The sequence below is a fragment of the Nilaparvata lugens genome, chromosome 11, assembly GCF_014356525.2.
Source record: "Nilaparvata lugens isolate BPH chromosome 11, ASM1435652v1, whole genome shotgun sequence".
Lineage (NCBI taxonomy): Eukaryota > Metazoa > Arthropoda > Insecta > Hemiptera > Delphacidae > Nilaparvata > Nilaparvata lugens.
Window position 1 is genome coordinate 18,651,286 of NC_052514.1, and position 25,302 is coordinate 18,676,587.

General features: G+C 33.9%; 1 protein-coding gene across 5 annotated transcripts in view; it reads right to left on the reverse strand.

Annotated features, from left to right (window-relative positions):
• Positions 1-25,302, reverse strand: part of LOC111053155 (afadin) — a 270,804-nt gene that overhangs the window by 191,290 nt on the left and 54,212 nt on the right. For 4 of the 5 annotated variants that reach the window (XM_039437759.1, XM_039437756.1, XM_039437758.1 and 1 more), the window contains exons 5-7: positions 24,022-24,184; positions 20,339-20,622; positions 14,488-14,626 (exon numbers count right to left, since the gene is read on the reverse strand). In XM_039437759.1, coding sequence (XP_039293693.1) covers positions 14,488-14,626; positions 20,339-20,622; positions 24,022-24,184 — 586 coding nt within the window. Of the gene's footprint in view, positions 1-3,457; positions 3,495-14,487; positions 14,627-20,338; positions 20,623-24,021; positions 24,185-25,302 lie in introns of those variants that run through there. The other variant, XM_039437761.1, reaches the window with a different exon arrangement.

The window sequence follows — 25,302 nt, forward strand, 5'->3', positions numbered from 1 at the left end:
TACTCGGCACAACTCCATAAAACAACTGAAAGGCAAATCAGAAACGTCGAGCTGAAACAAACCGTTTACCAAGCAAAACACTCAACAAACACAGGATTTGTTTGTTGAGTTGATTTGGATGGAACAAATCCAGTTAATGGTTGAGTGGAAAATCGTAAGGTAAAGTCTCCGGCATCCCAAGGCTTTAAATCAACTGCACAGTGTTGCTAACATGGGGGAATTGGGCGGGCGTATTAAAAGCGAATCATTACACTAGAGACTGTGTCCCCCACCACAACCCCAACCAAGTTATGGGATGAGCAACTCAAAAAATGCAAATTGAGTTGTTGGAGTTTCGAAAAGTTGGATAGACAGTTCAAGTGAGTAACAATAAATGCTAATATAGATCATTCAAAACCTTTTTTCGGATAAGGATTTTTTTCAATAATTTTCTCGCACTTTGTCTGACAAGGTAGATCATGATACATGATAATTTGTGTATTATGAAATGTAAATAAACAAATAAATCATTTCATTCTGAATTTTAAACACACTACTAGAAGAATTATTCGAATGATTGTGTCTGATTGCTAGATAACATCGGCATTAGAGTAATTTGTAAATAAACAATACAATATTATCTATGGACATTGCAATGGGAATTTATCAAGTAATCACATTTCATTTAAGAGATACAACAAACTCTTTCAGAGCCCTATTATCATTTGAAGATTTTCATAACAAAATAGTATTATGAAATTCTAAATGAAGGATGTGAGAATGTGAGGCCGTTTACAACGTTTTAAGATTAATTCCTATTCCAAATTTACAATTTCGATGACCAAAGACATTTTTTGACATTTATGAAATTTTATTCTCAAGTCGGCAGCAGCATAATTTTATTCCTGAATATTAATTTTTAATTTACCATAATGACTATTGTCACAGTAGTTTCTTGTATTTTTGTTCATTATGCTCTCGTTTCTTACGTTAGAGAACGTTTTTTGTTGAATCAATCCATCAGTTTCAGTTTTTTTTTCAGAGCGTTCGAGCTGAGCCCTCGTTAATGAAGAGTTAATGATCCGAGTTGATACCGATTACCTGAGAAATATTCCTAAGCACATGACTGTACCAATATAACAAAGAACTACTCCATAGTTAGTTCTTTCCAATAAATTATTTATGTGTATGTTTTACGTCTGGTAAGTAACTATTTGAGATTACCAGAGAATAGTTCCTGTAAAGTTGTAAAGATGTAAATGGCAGCAAGTAAAAATGAAAAAAATAACTAAAGTTTTGAGTTTTATGGAAGAATTCAAAGTATTCTATTAAATATGTTATCATTCATTATGTAAATTCTATCAATCACTTACTTGGAATTCAAGCTACAATGTTTGAGAAGCTTGAATAATGCAATACAAAGATGCAAGAACGAGAGAACGCATACTCGGCACAACTCCATAAAACAACTGAAAGGCAAATCAGAAACGTCGAGCTGAAACAAACCGTTTACCAAGCAAAACACTCAACAAACACAGGATTTGTTTGTCGAGTTGATTTGGATGGAACAAATCCAGTTAATGGTTGAGTGGCAAATCGTAAGGTAAAGTCTCCGGCATCCCAAGGCTTTAAATCAACTGCACAGTGTTGCTAACATGGGGGAATTGGGCGGGCGTATTAAAAGCGAATCATTACACTAGAGACTGTGTCACCCCCCCACCCCCCCTCCCACCACAAGCCCAACCAAGTGAGTGGGATGAGCAACTCAAAAAATGCAAATTGAGTTGTTGGAGTTTCGAAAAGTTGGATAGACAGTTCAAGTGAGTAAGAATAAATGCTAATATAGATCATTCAAAACCTTTTTTCGGATAAGGATTTTTTTTCAATAATTTTCTCGCACTTTGTCTGACAAGGTAGATCATGATACATGATAATTTGTGTATTATGAAATGTAAATAAACAAATAAATCATTTCATTCTGAATTTTAAACACACTACTAGAAGAATTATTCGAATGATTGTGTCTGATTGCTAGATAACATCGGCATTAGAGTAATTTGTAAATAAACAATACAATATTATCTATGGACATTGCAATGGGAATTTATCAAGTAATCACATTTCATTTAAGAGATACAACAAACTCTTTCAGAGCCCTATTATCATTTGAAGATTTTCATAACAAAATAGTATTATGAAATTCTAAATGAAGGATGTGAGAATGTGAGGCCGTTTACAACGTTTTAAGATTAATTCCTATTCCAAATTTACAATTTCGATGACCAAAGACATTTCTTGACATTTATGAAATTTTATTCTCAAGTCGGCAGCAGCATAATTTTATTCCTGAATATTAATTTTTAATTTACCATAATGACTATTGTCACAGTAGTTTCTTGTATTTTTGTTCATTATGCTCTCGTTTCTTACGTTGGAGAACGTTTTTTGTTGAGTCAATCCATCAGTTTCAGTTTTTTTTTTCAGAGCGTTCGAGCTGAGGCCTCGTTAATGAAGAGTTAATGATCGAGTTGATACCGATTACCTGAGAAATATTCCTAAGCACATGACTGTACCAATATAACAAAGAACTACTCCATAGTTAGTTCTTTCCAATAAATTATTTATGTGTATGTTTTACGTCTGGTAAGTAACTATTTGAGATTACCAGAGAATAGTTCCTGTAAAGTTGTAAAGATGTAAATGGCAGCAAGTAAAAATGAAAAAAATAACTAAAGTTTTGAGTTTTATGGAAGAATTCAAAGTATTCTATTAAATATGTTATCATTCATTATGTAAATTCTATCAATCACTTACTTGTACACTAAATTCTAAAGTTTTGAACGAATGGATGAATGACATTATTGTATTGTATGGGTATCGTTTCATTCGACACAGACTATTTCTCTTGATTTTTCTCAATAATTAATCATGAATGGAGCATAATAGATAAATCAATACATGAGAAAATGAAATCATGATGCACTCCATGAACACAAATCAGTTCAACTGTCTTACGTTATTCATTATTTGCTACATCACCCTCCAGTGCTTACAAGAAAGTTAGCAATTCATTTCAATGGAGTCCAACGGATTCTGGTCCAACTATCCAAATTTTCTTTTAAAATATTATAAAGAAATTATTCCAATCGACTGCTGTAATAACTGAACAGAATGATCTGTCTTTCATAATAATTCTATCTTCGATTGGTTGATTTATTAATGAATTGTATAAACGCCCAATATCCCCAATAGGTTGAATAGTCGAACAATAACAAGTTTATAAAACTAAGTTTAGGCTATTTTTTTATTTTCACAGCAGTGACTGAATCCTGTACTAAGAGGAATAATTAAATAAACAACCAAAACTATTTTCTAGATGGATTTCCACTACTATTAATTTGGGAGAAGAGGTGTGCAAACTAGCCGTCTTATGAAATTAAAGAGAAAACAAAGAGGCAACCATATACATACTACATACTTCTTATGCCCCAGTCCATCATGGTGATAGCAAAATTGGGATGAAAAAGACGACCTGGTAACAGAGGTTGTGTAAAAAGTAGTGGTGATCAAGGAGGATGATGATGGTACCGAAAATTTTGGTGTATTCCTCTTCTCCTCTTTCTTCTCCCTCTTCGTTGGCTTGAGAAGTTCTAGTCGGAAACTCCGGAGTCCTGTGATCGGGATTTTTGGCGCGAATTTATTATTAAAGGCTGTGAAAATTCAGTTTAAAGCACGAGTGGTGGTAGTATCTAAGAAGGCAAGACTAAGTTACTAATTAGAAATAGGAATTTTATAAACAAGCCGCTTTCTTTCTCGTAGCATGGAGTTTGAAATTTGAGTGCGACCAAGGAGAGAGAGCTCGAACACTTTGCGCGGGAACTTTGTAAGTAATGAAGGAAGCACATTGACGGCGAAGAGCGTGAGTTTCCTTATTGAGAGAACTGCTCAGTTGCACATCAAGATACAGACATTGAAGGGATGAGTTGAGTGAACGAAGTTCAAGGCCCCAATCGATCATGTCAGAATGGAATGAGTTTGGACAGTAGAACAAACAAATAAGGTTGAAATTGTGACCAATAGAGCTTGCAGTGAACGGACAATTTAGCAGGAGAGTAATCAGAAAATAGAAACAAATAATGAGTGTTATTTTTGGTGGGTGAGGGTGAAGTGCACTGATATCGATCTCACCTGGTCGAGAAATTTAAACTCTTATTGCAAAAACATAGTATTGCTAGATGGAATTGGGATTATTCTGAAATTAAATCAACCTCTAGGTCAACTATCCATATATATGCTTTTAGTGCAGGTATCCTGATTCTGATTATTAGAAGAGATATTCTAATTAAGAAATAGAGAGGATAAAAATTTGTTAAAAATATCGAGTTAACTGGCTGGCTCAGGCACTACCTCCGTAAACAAAGCCGGAGGTAGTGGCTCAGGTCTCGTGTCAAGAGATAATCAGATCAATTTCAGGGTCCTCCGCTTTGAACAGTAAGCGACTAAACCACTCGACTATGGCCACTCCTGAACAGTCTTTGTTCCTTATTTTTTCTAGCACTGAAATGTTCTGTGAATACAAAAACATCTAAAAATCAACGAATTATGGAGAGTTATATGCAACATTGAAAAAAAAGAAGTATCAGAATCAGGCATGAGAACGATCTTAAAATCAGGAAAATAACTATTTACTGTACATCTTTTTCAACGTTCACAGTATTTGAGCGTTTTCTTGTAATCCACAAGTCTAAAGGTGCGTACAGATATACGCGCCGCGAACATGAGCAATTCACTTTTAATCAACTGACTATATTTATCTGCATTTTTACAGAAACGTTAAGATTCAGATATAAAAAGCTTGGCATCAGCTGATTAAAAGTGAATTGCTCATGTTCGCGGCGCGTATATCTGTACGCACCTTATGACTTGCTTGTGGGAATGAGATGAGGAATAATAGCGGATTATTCAAAAAGGACTTGACAACTTTGAAAATTCATATAAATCTTTTTAAACAAGGTACACAGCTGGTTTGGTGTTGTTTTAAAGGAAAACACTCAAAGTATTTTCACCTTGAATTTAAGATTTTCTATGTGACTTCCGTTGGTTATCCTGCAGACATCCCATCGATAGTCGATTTCTTCCCAGACTAGTACTAACATTTCAGGTGTAACTTGCCGTCTTATGAAATTAAAGAGAAAACAAAGAGGCAACCATATACATACTACATACTTCTTATGCCCCAGTCCATCATGGTGATAGCAAAATTGGGATGAAAAGACGACCTGGTAACAGAGGTTGTGTAAAAAGTAGTGGTGATCAAGGAGGATGATGATGGTACCGAAAATTTTGGTGTATTCCTCTTCTCCTCTTTCTTCTCCCTCTTCGTTGGCTTGAGAAGTTCTAGTCGGAAACTCCGGAGTCCTGTGATCGGGATTTTTGGCGCGAATTTATTATTAAAAGGCTGTGAAAATTCAGTTTAAAGCACGAGTGGTGGTAGTATCTAAGAAGGCAAGACTAAGTTACTAATTAGAAATAGGAATTTTATAAACAAGCCGCTTTCTTTCTCGTAGCATGGAGTTTGAAATTTGAGTGCGACCAAGGAGAGAGAGCTCGAACACTTTGCGCGGGAACTTTGTAAGTAATGAAGGAAGCACATTGACGGCGAAGAGCGTGAGTTTCCTTATTGAGAGAACTGCTCAGTTGCACATCAAGATACAGACATTGAAGGGATGAGTTCATAGAACGAAGTTCAAGGCCCCAATCGATCATGTCAGAATGGAATGAGTTTGGACAGTAGGACAGACAAATAAGGTTGAAATTGTGACCAATAGAGCTTGCAGTGAACGGACAATTTAGCAGGAGAGTAATCAGAAAATAGAAACAATAATGATGAGTGTTATTTTTGGTGAAGACACTGATATCGATCTCACCTGGTCGAAAAATTGAAACTCTTATCAATATTGCAAAAGTATTGCTTGATGGAATTAAGATTATTCTGGAATTGAATCCACCTCTAGGTTCTTAACTATCCATATATGCTTTGTTTATTGCAGGTATCTTAATTCTGATTATTAGACGATATATTCTAATTAAGAAATAGAGAGGATAAAAATTTGTTTCTACTCAAACCTTCAAACTTATTCTTTATTTCAATTAAGATAGATTGTAGAATAGAAATAATTTTCCCAATGAGGAATCTGAACAATTGAAAAAAATAACGAGTTCACTGGCTGGCTCAGGTCTCGTGTCAAGTGATAATCATATCGATTTCAGGGTCCTCCGCTTTGAACAGTAAGCGACTAAACCACTCGACTATGGCAGTCCCATATCTTTTATGAAACCCCACAAGAAAAAATCTAGCGGTGTTAGGTCTGGTGAACGAGGGGGCCATGCAATTGGCGCATTACAATCAATGCACTGATTTGGGAAGCAGTCATTAAGAAAATCCAGGACGTCAGTCAGATAGTGTGGTGGTGCGCCATCTTGCATAAGGAAAACATTTCGTTCTCGGTCATCCTCATCGATCTATGGTATAAAAAACAATATTTTTGCAAAAGGTACACTATGCCGTTTTTCAAACCAAAACACACATCTAGCACGCTCGGGTCCAGTGAAGGCTCTTTGACGTAACTGCCGCTAGCGCTTGTGCGGCGCGAGCAGGCACTAGCGGACTAAACGAGTCAAAACTTGGAGTGTTTTCCTTTAAAACAACACTAAAAACAGCTCTGTACCTTGTTCAATAAGATTTATATTAATTTTCAAAGTTGTAAAGTTCTTTTTGAATCACTCGGTATAAGCAAATGTCAAATGGAACGAGGATCGAACCCTTGACCGATGCAGCGATAGCAGACTGAAGTTCCGACGTTCTGGATTCTAGCTCTAGACAAAACAGTTGAGCTCGCTCCCCTAAGTTCTAGGTGAATTCATTTCAAAAACAGATCCAGAAAATTTAAAAAAGAAATTGTTGTTTTTACCCGAATTGCGTACCGTACATTGTCTATAAATAGAAAACATTACTAGAGATACGGGTAGATTCAACTGTTTCACGCGGCGACGTTTGTTTCCCATCAGATAAGAGACGAGAGCATTCCTGCACGTAAGATGGAAATTCAAGTAAACAGAGCTTTCGTGAATAACATTGGTCCGTTCACCCCTCGCAGCTCACACCACTCAGTGATCAGTGACGTGGCAATTAGTGAACTAACTTATGCCAATAATCTAATAACCCTCACTCTTGCAAAACTCATTCAAGTCGTAGCGAAGCAATCAACTTGATTGGAAACAGTCTCTAGCAACATAGTAGTGGTCTAGGAACGTCTTCAAACCATTTGAATATTAATAAGTTTCAATAGCAACTTGAATTTTAGGTTATCTATCTACTAAATAAAACAAAGAAGCTGAGGATAACAACTCCCTTTTATTCTGTTGAATTCCTGAACTTTTTTAACTTTTCCAACATCTTCCTTACTTCCATTCTTAGTTCGAAAACTAAGAATGTTAAGATTCTAATTAAACTTAGAATACTAGTTCGAAACTCAACTTTCTATCTTTGCTCCTATTAATTAGTTCTTCTGTACTGGTAATAACCTCTATTGGTTATCTGGATCAAATAGTATGATCAAATAGGAGCATTATTTATTCCTTTCCTTATCTATGCAAAATTACAATTTTTATTAATGTTATCAATTGGAACCAGAAATAACCTGAATAAATCAGCCAAAAATATTGAGAAAAAATGTTCAAACTCATGTACTGTATTTTTGCTTTAATTGAAATTTCGTATTTTGAAAATTGAAAAAGTAAAAAGTAATTGACATTATGCTTTCGAATGAATTTCCCCAATCGGGCTGAATAAGAATACCATAGATTATAATAGGGATGTTCACACAGAAAGTTTTCAACTACCTCGAAATGGGTTCAATGACGTTGAATCAACATGGACCAGCTACGATCTGATTTAATCGCATGAATGTATCCAATATTGAACATGGCACAACGGCACAAGAAGCGCAGGCATCAACATTCAAAGCAGACGCTGTCAGCAACAAGACCTTATAATGATAATCACCATCATCACAGTCATAATCATAATCAAGCTTACCATCTTCGACACTGAGGCGTCTTAAAAGCTCAGTCAAACTGCAAGGGGTAATTAATAATGGACTAATTAATACCGTGTACAAAGATCCCACTCCTTTCCACCCAATTCTCAGAGCACCTCACCCTTGGAAGGCAACAGCCACATTCTGATATTCAACGGCATACCATATTTATACAAAGATAATGGCGAGTGAAGGCTGAATGCTTATTTCTAAGCACTGCTCCAACAGGATCTTACATCCCACTATGGAGCATGCTTTTAATGCATGTTGTTTTATTATTTGGATACAAACATGTCTGTTTCAGTAGAAGGGTTTTCGTTGAAGTTGTTGAGCTTCGCTAACAGTGTAACTCTAGAATCTTTCTCTAGAACTAATTGATGAGTAAATTAAGGAACACAAGCATGCCCGTAGGTTGTTTTCAATATTAAATGCCAAGGTGAAGATAGGATGCGCTTGATCCCAGATTCAAAGCTAAATCTTTAAATTCAGTAAGTAAATTATTCATCAAGTATTTCTCATGGAAGAGATTTTAAATTTCGGTTATTCCTAACAAATTTTAAAATAAATATTGAGTTACAAAATAATCAGTTTTTGTTAAAATTTTCTTATTCAACTTAGATATAATTTCTTTGTTAATTTCAATAAGAATTAACTTTTTTATGATGAGGATGAAATGGATCCAAACATATTTCTATTTTTTTTTTTTAATTTTCAGACTTGTGTTGTGGGATGAACCTACAACAATTACAGGTGGGTTCAAATCTAACAGGAAGTGATTTTAGCCGAATAACTTGAAAGTCTAGTAGAACAGACCATCCCTCAACAATTATCTCATACTGATTACTGAATATTAATGTCTGATTGTTATGATAGTTCTTACCCAACTCTTTCATAATGAAAAAATGCTTCAATATAGTTTCAAATTGCCTGCACGCATTCATTTCTCGATTGATTGTCATTTGAAATAAGAAAATAAAATTGTAATTTCAAGTTTTTTGTTTGTTATGATTTAAATTAGTTATCTAGTTTATCTTCCAAGATGTAGTTTGAATTTTAATTGAAGTAGGCTATTGCATTTCACTCATAAATGTTTAGTAGATGTTCCAAGTTAAGAAATTGAATTAACATTTATACACCTCACTTGTTTAATTCATTTCATTTATAGATTTTTTTTCAAAGCGAATCGAAAGTGCCTCCATTAGGGTGAATTCTAACAGTTTCCTCCGATTAAACCTCAAGTGTCTCACCTTATGCAGGCACTCGACTCAATCCAACCAGCTTGGAGATTATATTAGTTTGACAAATTATTCACATCATTGGATGAGCTCTGGGTGGTGGATTTGTAGAAGTGAGATGTGGGTGGCTGCTATATCAAACATTCAGTTGAGAGCCGGCGAGAGGAAAGAGGTCTCAACCAAAGTTGTGACGCCTCTCATCAGTCATCTGTCAGAGCCAACACTACTTGCTCAATTATTCATCAAATTGCTATTCCACATTACTAAAACATGACACCCGTGATCTGCATTCACCTCCGAGAAAATGCACCACTAATGACACACATCTCTCCATTCTAATACACGGAAATTGGAGAGTGCAATGGATATTATCACTATTGATCACAATCTGAGTCAACATTATTGCGAACTTGAAAAATTATCATTTTTCAGCAAACATTCGGCAACTTTAAATTATTTTTTCAGTTTGCTAAAACTGAGAGAGAAGGAGCGAAATTGACAACGCAAACCTAAACGTATGAAGAGTAGGAGTGAAAAATTGATCTTAAGCCGCGTTTACACCAAAGTTATTAACAAAATGTTAATAACTTAATCCATATAGATTCTATTAGATTGAACGAAACTTGACAAACACATATGATCATCATGTGTATGATAAGTTATGTTCAATCTAATAGAATCTTTAAGGATTAGGCCTAAGTTATTAACATTTTGTTAATAGCTTTGGTGTAAACGCAGCTTTGTTTACAGTCTGTTTAAAATAAGTTGAGGCTTGGCCCTCCATTATCACTATCATTACCATACAAATAGTTTGTTCATACTTATGAACCAAAAGCTGTGTTTTGGTTTCAAATCTTCGTTTATTAATACCTTCCTTGGATTAACACAGAATGAAATGTGGATTTGTAATGTAGACTTTTTTGGTGATTCTCACAAAATACCACAGCATTTAGAATTCAAATGTTTAATCTTTTTCAATTTTCTTTATACAAATGTAGAATTTGTCGTTTTGAATCTCAAGTCAGTAACAAACACATCGATTTTTGCTGTCCTTATGAATTCTATCAGATTAATCGGAACTTGACAAACATCATCTCTTCAATCTGAAAGGATTTATAAGGAAGGCAAAAAATCGTACGAACAAAAGTCGATGTGTGTGTAGCTAGCCCAACTGCATCATCTAATGTAGAATTCAAACATCTCTTGGATCCTCAATACTTGTAAAATTGAATTCGTGTTTTCAAAATAGCTTTGAAATATGGTATTACTTTAGTAATACTAAAGTTATACTATATAGTATAACTTTAGTAAATATAGTATAGTATAACAAACATAGTATTTTCTTGGATCCTTATAAAAGAGCATACTATGTTTTTTTCTCAATACATGAAAATTGGATTTCTCTTTACATTGAGATTGAATTGAAAAGTGATAGAAGTGAGACACTTAGTGCCGGTTGCACAACAGCCTGTTAAATTTTAACCGGGATTAATTCGACGAGAACCATTCAGAGAAGCCGTCTTTTCAATAAACGCCTTCTCTGATTGGTTCTCGTGGAATTAATCACGGTTAAAATTTAACCGGCTGTTGTGCAACCGGGCCCAAGTGTCTGAGCGAGTCAAGTTATTATGCGTTTGGAGCATTAGTTAGTATGGCGCTAGTTTTATCTAGGAACTCCACAACTAGGACACCATCCAACACTCACAACTAGTCTGAAACTAATCGCAGGTCGAATAAAGATAATCCACACACCAAACGACAGGAAACATTCTATCCATTATTTTGATACAAAAAATTCTTACTTATTACGATATCCCATAATTTTGAGAGAAGTGATATTCAAAAGAGAAACAGATTTTGCGATGATTTCAATTTTATAAAGCAAAATTAAATTTGCATTTTCATCCTTCAACTATGAAACTTTTTTAGCACTAGTGGAATTATTCTATTTACAATTCTGTGGCTAAATTGGAAATTTGAGAAAGTCGCAATTTTACACAATTTAGCAAAGCTGTACTTTCCTCGGATGGAGGGCCAAGTCTCAACTTATTTTTTACAAACTATAGTTTGTGGCTTTAAAGAATTGTTAATTACGAAGATTCAAGGATTGAAAGTAGGCTAGAATGGTAAATTATGCATACTATCGATCTTCATCAAGATGTTCAGATATGAATCAGGATTTGAAGTTTTTGTCGTGGTATGTTTCTTGTTTACTGTCGAGATGATGAATCAGATCCCTTGACAGGGCGGAGTAATCATCATTTTTCAACGAAACCATCTAAATTTAAACTGAACTACACACTTATCTGCCATGGAAATTATTAGGGAAAACTGAAAATTGACAACAGGAGCTGAAATATGAAGACAAGGATCTACAATATATATAGTTTGGATTGGCGTGTAGATCTTTCACAGATTGAATGCCTGTGATAGCTTGAATAAATGTGATTTGCCTGGATAGCAAACTCTGAAACGAGCGAATAACATAAATAGCACGAATAATAAGAGATTTAAATAAATTGAATCCCTTACGAGAGACAAAATGTATAAACTGAACCAGAGTGGATTTGAGTAGAATATAATTTTTCTTTTTGTGTAGTTGAGAAGGTGATATTGGGGTGATTATTCATATTGAATGAAAAAGACTAAGAAACTAATAAAAGACGAAGATTTCTTAGTCTTTTTCATTCAATATATAATTTTTCCTTGAAAGAGGATTTGTACGATAATGATAGTCCAAGAGAGGTTTGATCAACTATCAACATAGATTGGTAATCTGTGCATAAATGCATTCTGCCATCCTTTTTTTAAAAATATGAAAACAGTGATTCTACATTTTATGTTATGAGGATTTAAGGAATGTATTGGACAAAGATTTGACGTCAACAACCGCAAGACTGTGGTCGTTTCACAAGTATGGCCAGCAGTCATTTGAAAATACGATTTGTTCTGATCATCCAAGAAAGGTTAGAAAAGAGGACTTCTATATTTAATGTTAAGGGAAACCAAGAAAGGTTTGAAAAGTTGTGTTTCTTTTCTGGCTCAAAATTTTGCAAAATTACTCAAAAATTTCAAATTCTTAGAGATTTGAGTAAAATAGTTTTGTTTTCAATTAGTTTTTAAATATCAAAATTTAAAATTTTTAGTTTGGTCATCAGTTTTGAAGTGGAAATTGGACTTTTTGAAGTGAAAAGTGAATTTATAACCTCATTCTTTTTTGAAACTTTTATTTGTAAAAATTTGGGAGAAGGCAGTTTTGGGCTATGCCTGTTGTCTTCTACCAACTTCTCCCAATCATATTATATTATGATTTGTGATTGTCAATTAAATAAATAAAAAATACGGGTATTTTAAACTAAACTCTAGATTGGGGATAGTTCATGAGTATGGCCAGCACACATTTGAAAATACGATTTATTCTGATCATCCAAGGAAGGTTTGAAAAAAGGAATTCTACATTTTCTGTTGAGAGTAACCAAGGAAAGTTTGCAAAGAAAAAGATTTAGAAACAACCTTCAAAAAATAGAGATTTAACTGTGGATTGTTCACAGGTATGACTAGACTATTTGAACAGTAATGATATTCTAAGAGAGGTCTGGAAAGGCAAATTCTACATTTGACGAGAAAAACTAACAACGGTTTAAAACTTAACTCTTGACTGTGAATGGTTCATAAGTATGTATTATTTAAAAATATGATTTATTCTGATCATCCAAGGAAGGTTAAAAAAAAGGAATTCTACATTTTCTGTTAAGAGAAATCATGGAAATTTAGAAAAAAAGGAATTCTACATTTTCTGTTGAGATTAACCAAGGAAGATTTGAAAGAAGAAGATTTAGTAATAATCTTTAGACTGTGGATAGTTCATAGGTTATAAACTAACCTCTAGACTGTAGATGGTTCATAAGTATGACCAATAGTCATTATAAAATACTATTTATTCTGATCATCCAAAGAAGGGTTGAAAAAAATATTTCTACATTTTCTGTTAAAGGTTTAAAAAGACGTAGATTTAGAAATAACCTTTGGATTGTATGTACTTCATAGGTATGGCCAGCAGACTTTTTGAAAAGCAATGATAATCCAATAGAGGTCTGGAAAGACAAATTCTACATTTTTAGAGAGAAAGTAAGAAAGGTTTGAAACTAACCTCTAGAATGTAGATGGTTCATAAGTATGGCCAGTAGTCATTTTAAAATACGATATGTTTTGATCATCCAAAGAGGCTTTGAAAAAATATTTCTACATTTTCTGTTAAATGTTAAAAAAAGATGTAGATTTAGAAATAACCTTTAGATTGTAGATACTTCATAGGTATGGCCAGCAGACAATAAAAATGACTTTTTGAACAGCAATGATAATCCAGGAGAGGTCTTGAATAGTTATTTGTATATCTAGAGTGAAAAGTGCTGTTTTTTCTCCCTGAGGGAAAAGTTTGAAGCCCGAGGCGAAGCCGAGGGCAACAATTTTCCTGAGGGAGAAAAAACATTTTTCACTCGTGATATACACAACATTTTTCCTCCACCTACATTTTTATAAAAACTGCAAATAAAATAATTTTTAAAAACGTATGTGACCAAACAATGTGTTACAACATAATCTAAAAAGTAAACAGAAACAGCTGGCTTGTAATCACAGTTCTCCTCCAACAGCACTATCTGTCGGCTAAAGTTGTAACAACAATGACAGCCACAACTACAGCTATGATGAAGTTCCCGTTTCAAATTTGATTAGTTAATAAGTAATATTCGTTGGCTGGTATTTTGAATAACATGGATTAAAAGAAAAAATATAATTTTTTTCTAGTATAGTGATATGAAGTTTGTAATAATAATTTCAGCATACAAACATAAATTTTATATATCGATCAAATTTCTGGTTGTGGTATTGAATTCAGTTGACTCAATGACAGACACCTCTATTATGCTTTCTCATCTGAGCTTAGACCTTCTAACCTATTCCAAATGTACGTTTTTAAAATAGAGATGCTTCCCATGTTATTTAAATGGAGTCACTTTTACTCCCTAGGGAGTTTTTCTGTTTTTTAGTACCGAGAGCGAAAAAGTGACACTTTAGTATCATGTTTCAGGGAGTAAAGTAAGTACTTTTGACAGCAGGTGGAGGAAAAGACAATATTTGTTGAGAGAAACTAAGGAAGGTTTGAAAGAACTAACCTCTAGACTGTGGATGGTTCATGAGTATGGCGAGTGGACACTCGTCTTCATCTAGTATGTACTCCCGGTTGTTGATGGTGTTTGTATTACTTCCTGGCGACGGATCCTTGTTCTCGGTCGCCTCGATTGCTGTGTTCACCTGTCACAAACAAATTCATTTCATTGAAAACTGGAGACTTGTGAAAAGAGCATAGCTTGAGGCCATGTGACATGATTCGAAATACAGTAGCTGTATCTTAAAATTTATTCAAATCATACAGTTGGAAACTCATGTATAACGTATGCTATCTTTTCTCTATGGTAGAACTTAGCATGAGGCCACGTGACATAGATTCGAAATACAGTAGGTAGCTATATCCAAAGAAAATGAATTTAAATCATACAATAGAAAAGCGGTATAATGTATCTCAAGAGACCTAGAAAATAGTAGAGTTGTATCGGGAACCTTGATAACAAGGTTACTTTTATAATGGATTCTTAATAATTTTAATTGGATTATAAAAAAATATTTGGTATTACATATCAATTATTATTTTAATAATGGATTCTATATTTAACAGTAATAGATAAAACAAACTTGTCAAATTTCAGATTAATAAGCTATAATTAGTAAGCTGTATTTCAGTATAATAAGCTCCACATTAAAAGTTACTCAACATGGCACCAATATTCAATATTCATCAATAGCAATGTACCTAGAATACATTGTATACATACACATGGACCTAGAATGAGCACACTATGGATCGATGTGCCTAATATTATACATTTTATACATGTATTCTAGGTACATTGCAATTATTTAGGCAAATTGTGAAACCCTATAAAATACATTTTATACAATGTATTCTAGGTACATTGATCCATAGTGTGCTTATCCTCTGTAAATGTTTAGGAGTAAATTAAATTTTAAAGTAAGAATAGAAGAACTATCAAGTTTTTATCAAAACTTAATTGGAACTAAATTTTTAATTGGAGTAACATATATTTTGTTTGATTAACTGGGCGTTTCTTTTTATTTCTTACAACAAAATATCTAGGTAATTTTCTAATAAACCGTTTTCATGAAGAACAGTCTAATAATAAACTAAAACATATGTCGACTCTAAGTCGCCCAATTAGTGCAATTGGCTGATTGTCGTGACAATTACAAAGAGGGCATTGGCAGTTGAACTTGAACAATTTAAATCAATGAGTGCACTCTCTGCTCACCACAATGACTCACACTAAGCAAGTAATGAATGAACAAGATTTCCTTATTCAAAATTACTACTACAATCCTACAATTGATATTTGACAGGAAGTGGCACAAGTCTCATTCATGAGATTGTCTTATTCAGAGCATTGAAGCTTAATCACATCTATTCCAAGATGAAATCTTCATATTTCACAACTACAAAAACGGATGATGAAAATCGAAACTGACTCATTTATCTTCAGTTAAAGCATTTCATATCATGCTGCAATCAGAGTGTATTATACTGAAGAGGAATAGATTTCATAAACGTTGAAAAAACAAACCAGACGAAAAACGGGATGACATTTACATTTACAAGATACATTTCAAAATATTTCAAAACTTTTCTACAGAATCTCAAAATTCTATACTAATCCTACCAGGAGGTAGAAAACTACTAACATCAAATTGGAAAATAAACTGTATGATAATTAACATAGCAAATCAGACAGACAATAAAGCTTTCAAGATATCTTCCTGGAAGGTTAGGTTGTATTTGGTTGGGTTCGAAAATACAGAGTTTCTATACACAATAATTATTACAATAAATGATAATGATTGGAATAATTTGGAAAAAAAATTTTTTCTATAGCTCTACAGCCCATTGTGGCTTTGGCATCCTTATCAAATCATCCCTTATCTCATCTTCTCATCATATTCTTGGTCTGCCTTGTTTTCTTCTCGAGTGAAGCTTCTCTTTAAGCACTATTTTTGGCATTCTGGTTCCATCCATCCTACAAATATGTCCGAATCATCTTAGTATTTGTGTCTTTATGAAGCGTACTGTACTACGGCCTTTTATTAATAGTTCAAGCTCGGCGTTGATTCTCCTTCTCCACTCTTCTCCTTCTTCAACAGGACCGTACACTTTTCTAATCACCTTTCGTTCGAATACACTTAAATTGTGTTGGTCTTCCTTAGTAAAAGTCCACGATTCAGAGCCATAGGTAACTACAGGTCTTATAAGGGTTTCATAAATCTTAAGCTTGCTGCTTCTACTGATGAGTCTGTTCTTTAGGAGCTTCATGTTTGATACTGGTGCTCATCATATTCTGATAATTCAATTCAACACCCAGATAACTGAAGGTTTTCATTCCCTCAAACAACCTATTATCAATCCTCAGACTCTGTGGAACTCTTCGCGCTTGACTTCTTGATATTATTAAATAATTATTATTACACTAAAATGATTCCACTAATGATGATTGAAAATGATATATACTGACTGGGTGTTTTACCATTGCTACCAATGATATTTACTGACGAACAAATGGTATCAAGTTGAAAGTATGACGATGACTATTTTGAGTTGGTGTTGCCAAAGGATAGATAAACTGAAAGTCAGACATGAAGGATAAAGTATAATACATATACTTAGAGATCCGTGTCCAGTTCAGTGAAAATAATCTTCACTGAATCCTAATGGGACTATTCATTGTCTTACTCGATCGAGCTGAGTGGGAAGAGTTTTATTATAACTTATGAAAATAATATTTCCACTGTGCCAGAAACAGACACTTATTTTTCTTTCGTAACTAGTCACCATTGAATATTCTTCCAAAAAGTTGCCGCAGAAACGGCTTTGTAATTTGCTAAAATGATGTCATCTATATATAATACATTTAATTCCAATATTGAAGCAGGTGATCATAGTTTTGCAGCATTTCACAATCACATTCCTTATCCTCACTATAGCCCCATCGCACAAGTTCCCACTTACATCTGCTTACTTCTGTCCGAAGTCTGTCCGAATTTCAATATTGCATATGGCAACTGAAATCCGGCATCTCCTTCCTCTTTGAGCTCCACTATTGCATCTGGAGCTTTCCTTGTCCATAACGCCAGTCACTGAGCTTCTTAAGATATTGTCAGCTCATGTGTATATTTTATGAAGCTGTGCCAGGATTTCAGCCTCCAAGGGTGTTCATGGTAAGGGTGAGGGTGTTCTTGGTGCACATTAGTAATCTTTGGTAATTTTTCTGCTTTTTTCTCTTACTTTGAACAGGCCACCTCCCTTCGAATTTCAGGTGGAGCAATTCCAATTATGATGTGGATCTTATTGATCGGCGTTGGTTTTAAAAATAACCTGATATCGAACGCACAGTTCAATTTGGTGCAATGTCAACCTGTTCAGCATGCGCCGAGTTTCTCCGCACTGGTGCTGCATATTCTGCAGCTGAAAGACTGAGTCAGACCTGAAGTGCGCAGCACATGTGGATGTGCGCCCCAAGATAAGCCAGTGAGTTTTGGACACTAATACTGATATGTGGGAACCTAGCTTGAGCCATTGCTCGTTCATGATTTTCTGCGAGAGGCCCGAGAGAAAATACCAAATTTTGGGAGTAGTTTTTCTCCCTAGCAAAACCGCCTTCGCAAAACTGATATAAGCTTCTTGGTAGGTTCCAGTTGGAACGGTATTTACAAGGGAGAGTTCAGCTAACACACAGATTTGAGCTACTCGGTAGTTCGGAGTCTACCTCAAAATGTAGATGCAAACAGTTCTCACCATCATTCCCCCATTAACTATGCAAAAGCCATGAGATTATCTGAAAATCATCCTCACCAGAAAGATCCTCTTCTCAAGTTGGCTCCAAGCCCCCAAATGGTCTTACTACCAAACGACTACATGATGATCATATTTATCATTCTTTCCATTCCGGGCTTAAACCAATCAATCTCTTTTCTAGTGCGATCTCCGAAATTGAGTATATGGTCTTTAGGAGCCTTGGGGCAATATGCACTCATCTATCTGCACTATCTCGATTTGAACGGATATCTCCGTTAACCAGCTGATCAATCTCAGTTTAAACTCAGATGTTGCATATGAGCCTTAGGATTCATACGGCCATATGCACAATCTTGGATTACACGGAGATTGATCAGCTATTGATTTAAACCGGGTATGAACCGTGTCCCTAGTCGGTCATTATTATAGCACAATACAGTACCTACAGGGCACAGTGTATGATGAGTTTATTGTTGTTGTGTGGCCTGATGTGTTAGGTATAAAATAATATTGTACAGAGTGGCGCAGATGGATCGGGTAGTTTGAAGAAATGTCAAACTGTCAATTTTAAAGGTATTTGAAATAAAGTGCAAAGCGTGTTGTTACAATGGAAGTTTATCAACAGAAAATTTGTCTAGTTGGTATTCATGGAGTTGGTCCTTAACGCTTGGCATTGCTTGTTCAAGCACATTACCAGAAACTTTGTGATTTAGTTGTAAATTGCTGCCTTCAACTCCTGAATGGTCCAAGATTTGTTCATGTAGACCCTTGCTTTTAGAAAGCCCTATATCAGTTATTTAGTCACGTATTTATTTATTGGATGGAGTAAATCAGTGGTTCTCAAAGTGGGACGCGATGAATGCTCAGGGGGGGGGGCGCAAAACTTGGTTGGAAAATGTTTTAAATTTACTTCTAAAATAATTACGATAAGCAATCTTTCTATTTTTAAAATTACATGTGAGTAACCTTTACTCATAGAATATTTATATCAACCGTATTGTCAAATTCAAATCCTCAATCAATAAGTGCTCCCTCAACATCATAGAAAAAGAAAACCTCATTGATCTCTAAGGTGACTGCGCTTAAAATTAAGTTTGAAGAACATTCTCTTACATCCTTCTGGATTGGTGTACAAAAGGAACACCCAATTTTGAGTAAAAAGACATTGAAGATATAGACTCCATTTGCTACAATTTATCTGTATAAAAGTGGGTTTTCTACTCTAGCTGCCATGAAAAGTGAATATAGACCAAGACTGGATGTGACCCAAGAACTTAAGAGTAGTGTTATCGGACCTGACACATCGTTTCAACAAACTCTGTGCGAAATACAAGCTCATCCTTCACATTAACGCTCTTTGTATTGTTAATTTCTATGAGAAACAAAAATACTACTGTAGTAGTATAAATAAAATATACTATAGTAGCTGTAGTACCTGAATAAATTATAATTTATTTTTTGTATAGAATTTGTTGTTTTATTTTGATTGGAACTATTGCAACATTGGGTTATGAAAAGAATGTGCAAAACTCAACTAAATAAATATTGAGTGTTAAATATGTAGGAATATACGTAAGTATACATGTACAACATGTATAGTAGTCTATGCTTATACATGTAGGGGGGCCGGCTTACAACTGAATTATGCAGGGGGGGCTTGAAGTAAAAAGTTTGAGAACCACTGGAGTAAACAATACAGTAGTCGGAAAAGAAAAAACCAGGTTATTGCCCAAAACTTCTTCAATTTCCTAATTTTATCTTGAATTGTCCAAATATTATGTATTGTGTAAGGTACGGTGAGCAAGGGGGGCAATGGAAATCTCCATTATGGGAAACCAAACGGCCAGGTAAAAGAGAGCGTACAGCTTGCATTGATATCCTAGCGGTATGTGCAGCTGCCCTGTCTTGTTGGAACCGCATGTCCATATCGTAAGTGTGTTGATCATCAATTCCTGGTGATGTGATTGTAGGGGCAACGCGGAACGTTAAGGACCAACTCCAAGACTACGTCGCTCGAGAAGGATCAAATGATGGATGTAATTTCTATTTCAAAACTAACTTGACTAATTTTTTTTGACCCGGATGAGGAATACCCGAACTCAATTTACCTGAACAAGACAATAGTTGTGTGGGTCCTCGCGGTCGAGACCATATTTGTTGAGCATTTCCTTGACGACCTGCGTGGCCGAGTCGCCGACACTGAGCAGCAGCGTCTTGTAGGGCACATCGCGGCACAGCGACTCGCCGTAGATCTTCAGTGTGCCTCCCGTGTCCGGGCCGCCATCTTTGCTCCGGAACTGCTGCAGCTTCCGCTCCAGTATCTGCTGCCGCCGGCGACGCATCACCGCCTCGGGGTTCGATATCGATCGCGTGAAACTCGTTTCCGGCAGTTCTGTAGCCAATAAACATATTTTCAGTATACAAGAAATACTTTTGAGAGAATATTACAACAAAAAAGTGTGAATGCTTCACTTTAAATTAACAAAGCAAGTAGCCCTGATGAAATAAGTTATTAGGAAGTAGTAAAAGTGTTTAGATTCTTATAAATGGAATAATTCAATACAATATAATGGAATTATATATAGTTCCTAGAATGAACACAAGTTTCTGGTCAGAGAAGGGTGGAATATTTTTAGGACTTAGAAATTACAATAGAATCCCACATATTGTAATGGACAAAATAAATTTGAATAGATTCAATAGAATGCCATTGTAAATGGCAAATAGGATAAACTTGCAAATATGTATTTTATTTTATGACTATGAAGTGATATTATAGAAGCAGTAGTTAAAAATTGCTAATGATTTCATATTATTTGTGTAGTAGGCATTTATGATATTATTATAGTAAGTAACTTGGACACTGTTTTATGATAAATTATTTAGTCATTCATTGTTTTCTAATGATTAAAATTATGTACTAACAATTTCTAATACATAATATATTACTAACTGGAAATATTTCTAACTCACACTTATTTATTACTAACTACATTTTAAAAATTATTTTCATGTTTTAGATGAGAATATCATTATCGCTCCAACACGTATTATTAGAATGTGGTATCATAACTGGGATTAATCAATTATTAGCAACCTCTTTTATAACTGTATCATAATTGTGTATCTGTATTTTCAAATGAACTTTTCTGGATGCAAATCATTGGCATTCAGATAAATAATTTATCTGAATACCAATGATTATAATCATTATTATAAAAATGAACATAGGCTAACGTAAGTTCTAAATGTACTGTAATCAATCAAATATTATATAAAATTCAGTTAATATGCATTTTATCTAATACAAATGGATTCAGAATAATAATACTTTTCATAATAGCTTCATTGGAATTGACACCGCGACTATAGATGATAAGGTCACTAATAAAATATTTGACTGTAATCTATCAATTATTATAGAAATATCAATGAGCATGCATTGTATCTTATACAAACAGATACATAATTATAATATTTTTCATACTGCATTCTTTGGAATTAACAACGCTACTCTAGATAAGCTCACTAACAAAATATTTGTCTTGATGAGTTAAAGTTTGGAATTGACATTGCGGTCTTAAACCAAATAATTAGATTCACTGAATCATTGAAAGCTAAACCTTGAGATATAAACTTGAAGAAATAAAGAGATACCGAACTCGCAAGAAATGTATCTGAAGCTCAGAGAATTCTGACCAATACTAAAAAGTATATAATTGTAAAAAGTATGACACGGATCTGGTGTCAGAATTGCAAAATGCTGAACCGTTCCGAAGATATGGACGTTTTTTCATTGAAGCTTTGCAATCTTATGCTGTCAGCTTGCACAATGCCCATTAGTTGCTGAAGGTTGCAAAAAAGTTTCTTACTTATTAATATTAGATTGACATTGACTACAGAGAAAATACATGAATAGTTTTGAATCTTACAGAACTAAAAATAATTAATTAAATGTGTCGCTAGAAAACCCATAATACAATGTTAACAAGGATTTTATTAGTTTTTATTAAATAATATTGCCTAGAGCAGTGAATGTTATTTATTCTGAATAAGCAATAAATCAAGGAATGCAGAACAATCACTGTCACTGTTGTATCTTCCAGCACCAATAATCTACTTGCAAAACACCAGATAAATATTGTTTTGTTCTTTCACTATTATCAATTATCATTTTATTACTCAAGCTTTACTTTGCAATTGTGAACTATTTCCTAGTAAATATTCTATATTTCTTGGCAAAAAGCCAAATTTCTGAGATTGAAGTATTATCAAGTTGAATTCCAACCAACAATTCAATTAAATTCATTCAAGCAGTCTATCATTGACATTGAAAACATATCATAAACCATGACATGAATAATAGAACACGCATAGACTTTATGTCTTTATGCGGAAACAGATATTTTCTATAACTCAGAGCTTTGTCATGATTTCGAATAATTTACTTGGAAATGATGGAGATATTAGTCACGGATTCCACTATTGACAAGCATTGTTGTTCAACCAAGTAACCGTTTAAATAAATCATAAAGATAGAGGGATTAAATTGTTTTTAATAGGATAAGACGAGTTATATCATAGCCACCTCTAATACCTGTATTAGAGGTGGCTATGGTTATATTGTTCTTTTGAGCAGCCATACTTGATCTGAGCGATTTCAAAATTAGTTGGACGATTTAATACTGTACAATAGAAAAATATTTAAGAATAATAATCTATGATGTTGTATGCTGTATTGAACTAAAGAGCTTGGAACCTAATAGTTTTCAATAACAAGGATATATAGGCTAAGGTGATAGGTGTTCACTAGTGATTAAATCGCTCTAGAAAAATATTTAACAAATAAAAATTACATGTTTGATCTACTCTGAATTCAAATGATCGAAATTGATTCAATTCACTAAAGTTATAACAATTCAAAGAAGATATTCATTTGTTCACAGAAATGATTCGCTGATATCTTTTGAACAATGATGAATTATGAGGAAATAAGATTTGTTCCAAACATATTTCTGAGGATATTGAAGAAGTTATTTACTTCGAATCCAGTTGATGATTGATTTTTCAATTGAAGAAAGTCATAAAGTAGAAGGAATAATCTTCCTTCTACTTTGTGAGAAAGTCAAAGAAAATATCAACAAAAGAATAATGGGAACAGGACACTGTATAATCCAATTACCAGTAAAACAAGTGAGTTCATGAATAAATGGATAATGAATACATTGGTGATTTTTTATAGAAAACTATACTTAATAATGCATCTTCTGATCTTAATCTCATGAAATAGAAAATGAGAGTTTTCAAATGAATACTATAATTCCAAATCAAGGCTGTCATCTTAAAATTCTACTTTCAGAACCAAATTTTTAATGAATGTACAAGAAGTATAGAGTAAATAGGACAAGAATATAACTCAAAGTTCAGTAAAAGTGAATCTAGTAATAAAAATGATAATACTTCAATTTACAATATTATGTCAATTCTCCCAAGCAATATTATTCGTTATGTTTAAAATCACCGATTAATTTGAATTTTGATAGCAAACTGATAAAAATTCCAGCATTGTGTTGATTTTAGATTGTCTGAGTACTGTTTTAGAATACTATTTTTATTGCGTTAATAGGGAAATTGCTGAGAATTCGGGTAATCTGACATTGTTATCTCTACAAGGGTTAAAAGCCTGTTAACGATTCATGTTAATTGTACACAAAATGATGAACATTAAACTGATTCTCATGACACAGATAAAATTAATTGCATGAATAATTAGAGAGAATTAGTGTTTTACCAGTGTATAATTTCTCGGCAACCCCGGAATCATTTTCATCGTTGATTCCTCCTGTACTTTTCATTCGATTTAGTTTTTCCTGTTTTTTTAGCTGCTTCTTTTCTCGTTTCGATAATTTTCGCCGGAAACTCGACCCAGCTTCCTGGAATGTTCCTTCTGGCATCTGAAAATTCAAAATCCAAATTAAAGCCTTGTTCTCCACATTGAAAACCCATCAATATGTGAGATAAAGAGGATGATAAGATGGCAATTTGATTATTGGCTAGAAAAACTTCTTAGTCTATTGGAGTTGTATAACTCTTATAAATATTAGCCTCGTTTTGTTCCAAGACAGTAGAACATTGGAACAATATAAATGAGTGGTCCAGGATCCAGGAGAATGTAGGATGAAGGTAGAATAAGTTTTGGTTTAAATTTTCTTGCCGGCCAGATATCCGAGTTGACTAAGGCGTTGCACCCTTCAGTCGGCTAGTGCTACCTGGTCGCGGGTTCGAATCCCGCCGAATCCCATCGAATAGGCATGGACGTTTCATCTCAAAACTCACCCTCGCACTTCCCATTACCCACGCACAAGCGAAAAGCTAAAAATGTGGGCATCATCCGCAATAAAAAAATATATACCGAATACCGTACATATTCAAGTCTTAATACATAATTACAATCTTTGTTTCCTTTATCTTTTAAAGAATTTTTCAAGAATGAATGGTGAAGAAATGAATGCAAGAATGAATGGTGAAGAAATGAATGCAAGAATGAAAAGTAATGGTAGAGCAGAAAGTTTAAGAAAGATTAGAGTTCTAAACAATATTATTATCAATCCAGTGAACTTTGAAATTCACAATTTTTATATTCTCAAGTACAGGTATAGGTTATAGTGGAAATATTTATTTATTAGATATAGAGTAAACAATACAGTAGTCGGAAAAACAGGAAAAGAAAAGAAACATTCTTAAAATTATTTACTACAATATATTTTCTAAATAAGTTTCACTGAAACAATCCGGTAAATTATTCAACATTTCCTATTTTCTTCATTGATATTACCAATAACCGAAATTTATGTAATATTTTTTGTACCTAGCTTACACTATTTTGTAAATGATAGAAAGGTGAGGACAAATTATAAATAAATGATTCAAAATTTTCTAATAAATTTTGGAAGAGGCCTAGAGAATCTTGAGTTTCATTTTTCCAACAATAAGAGAAACAAGAAATTTGATAGAAAATATGAATCACATTTGAAAATCGTGAAAAATAAACTTACAAAAAAGGACAAAGATA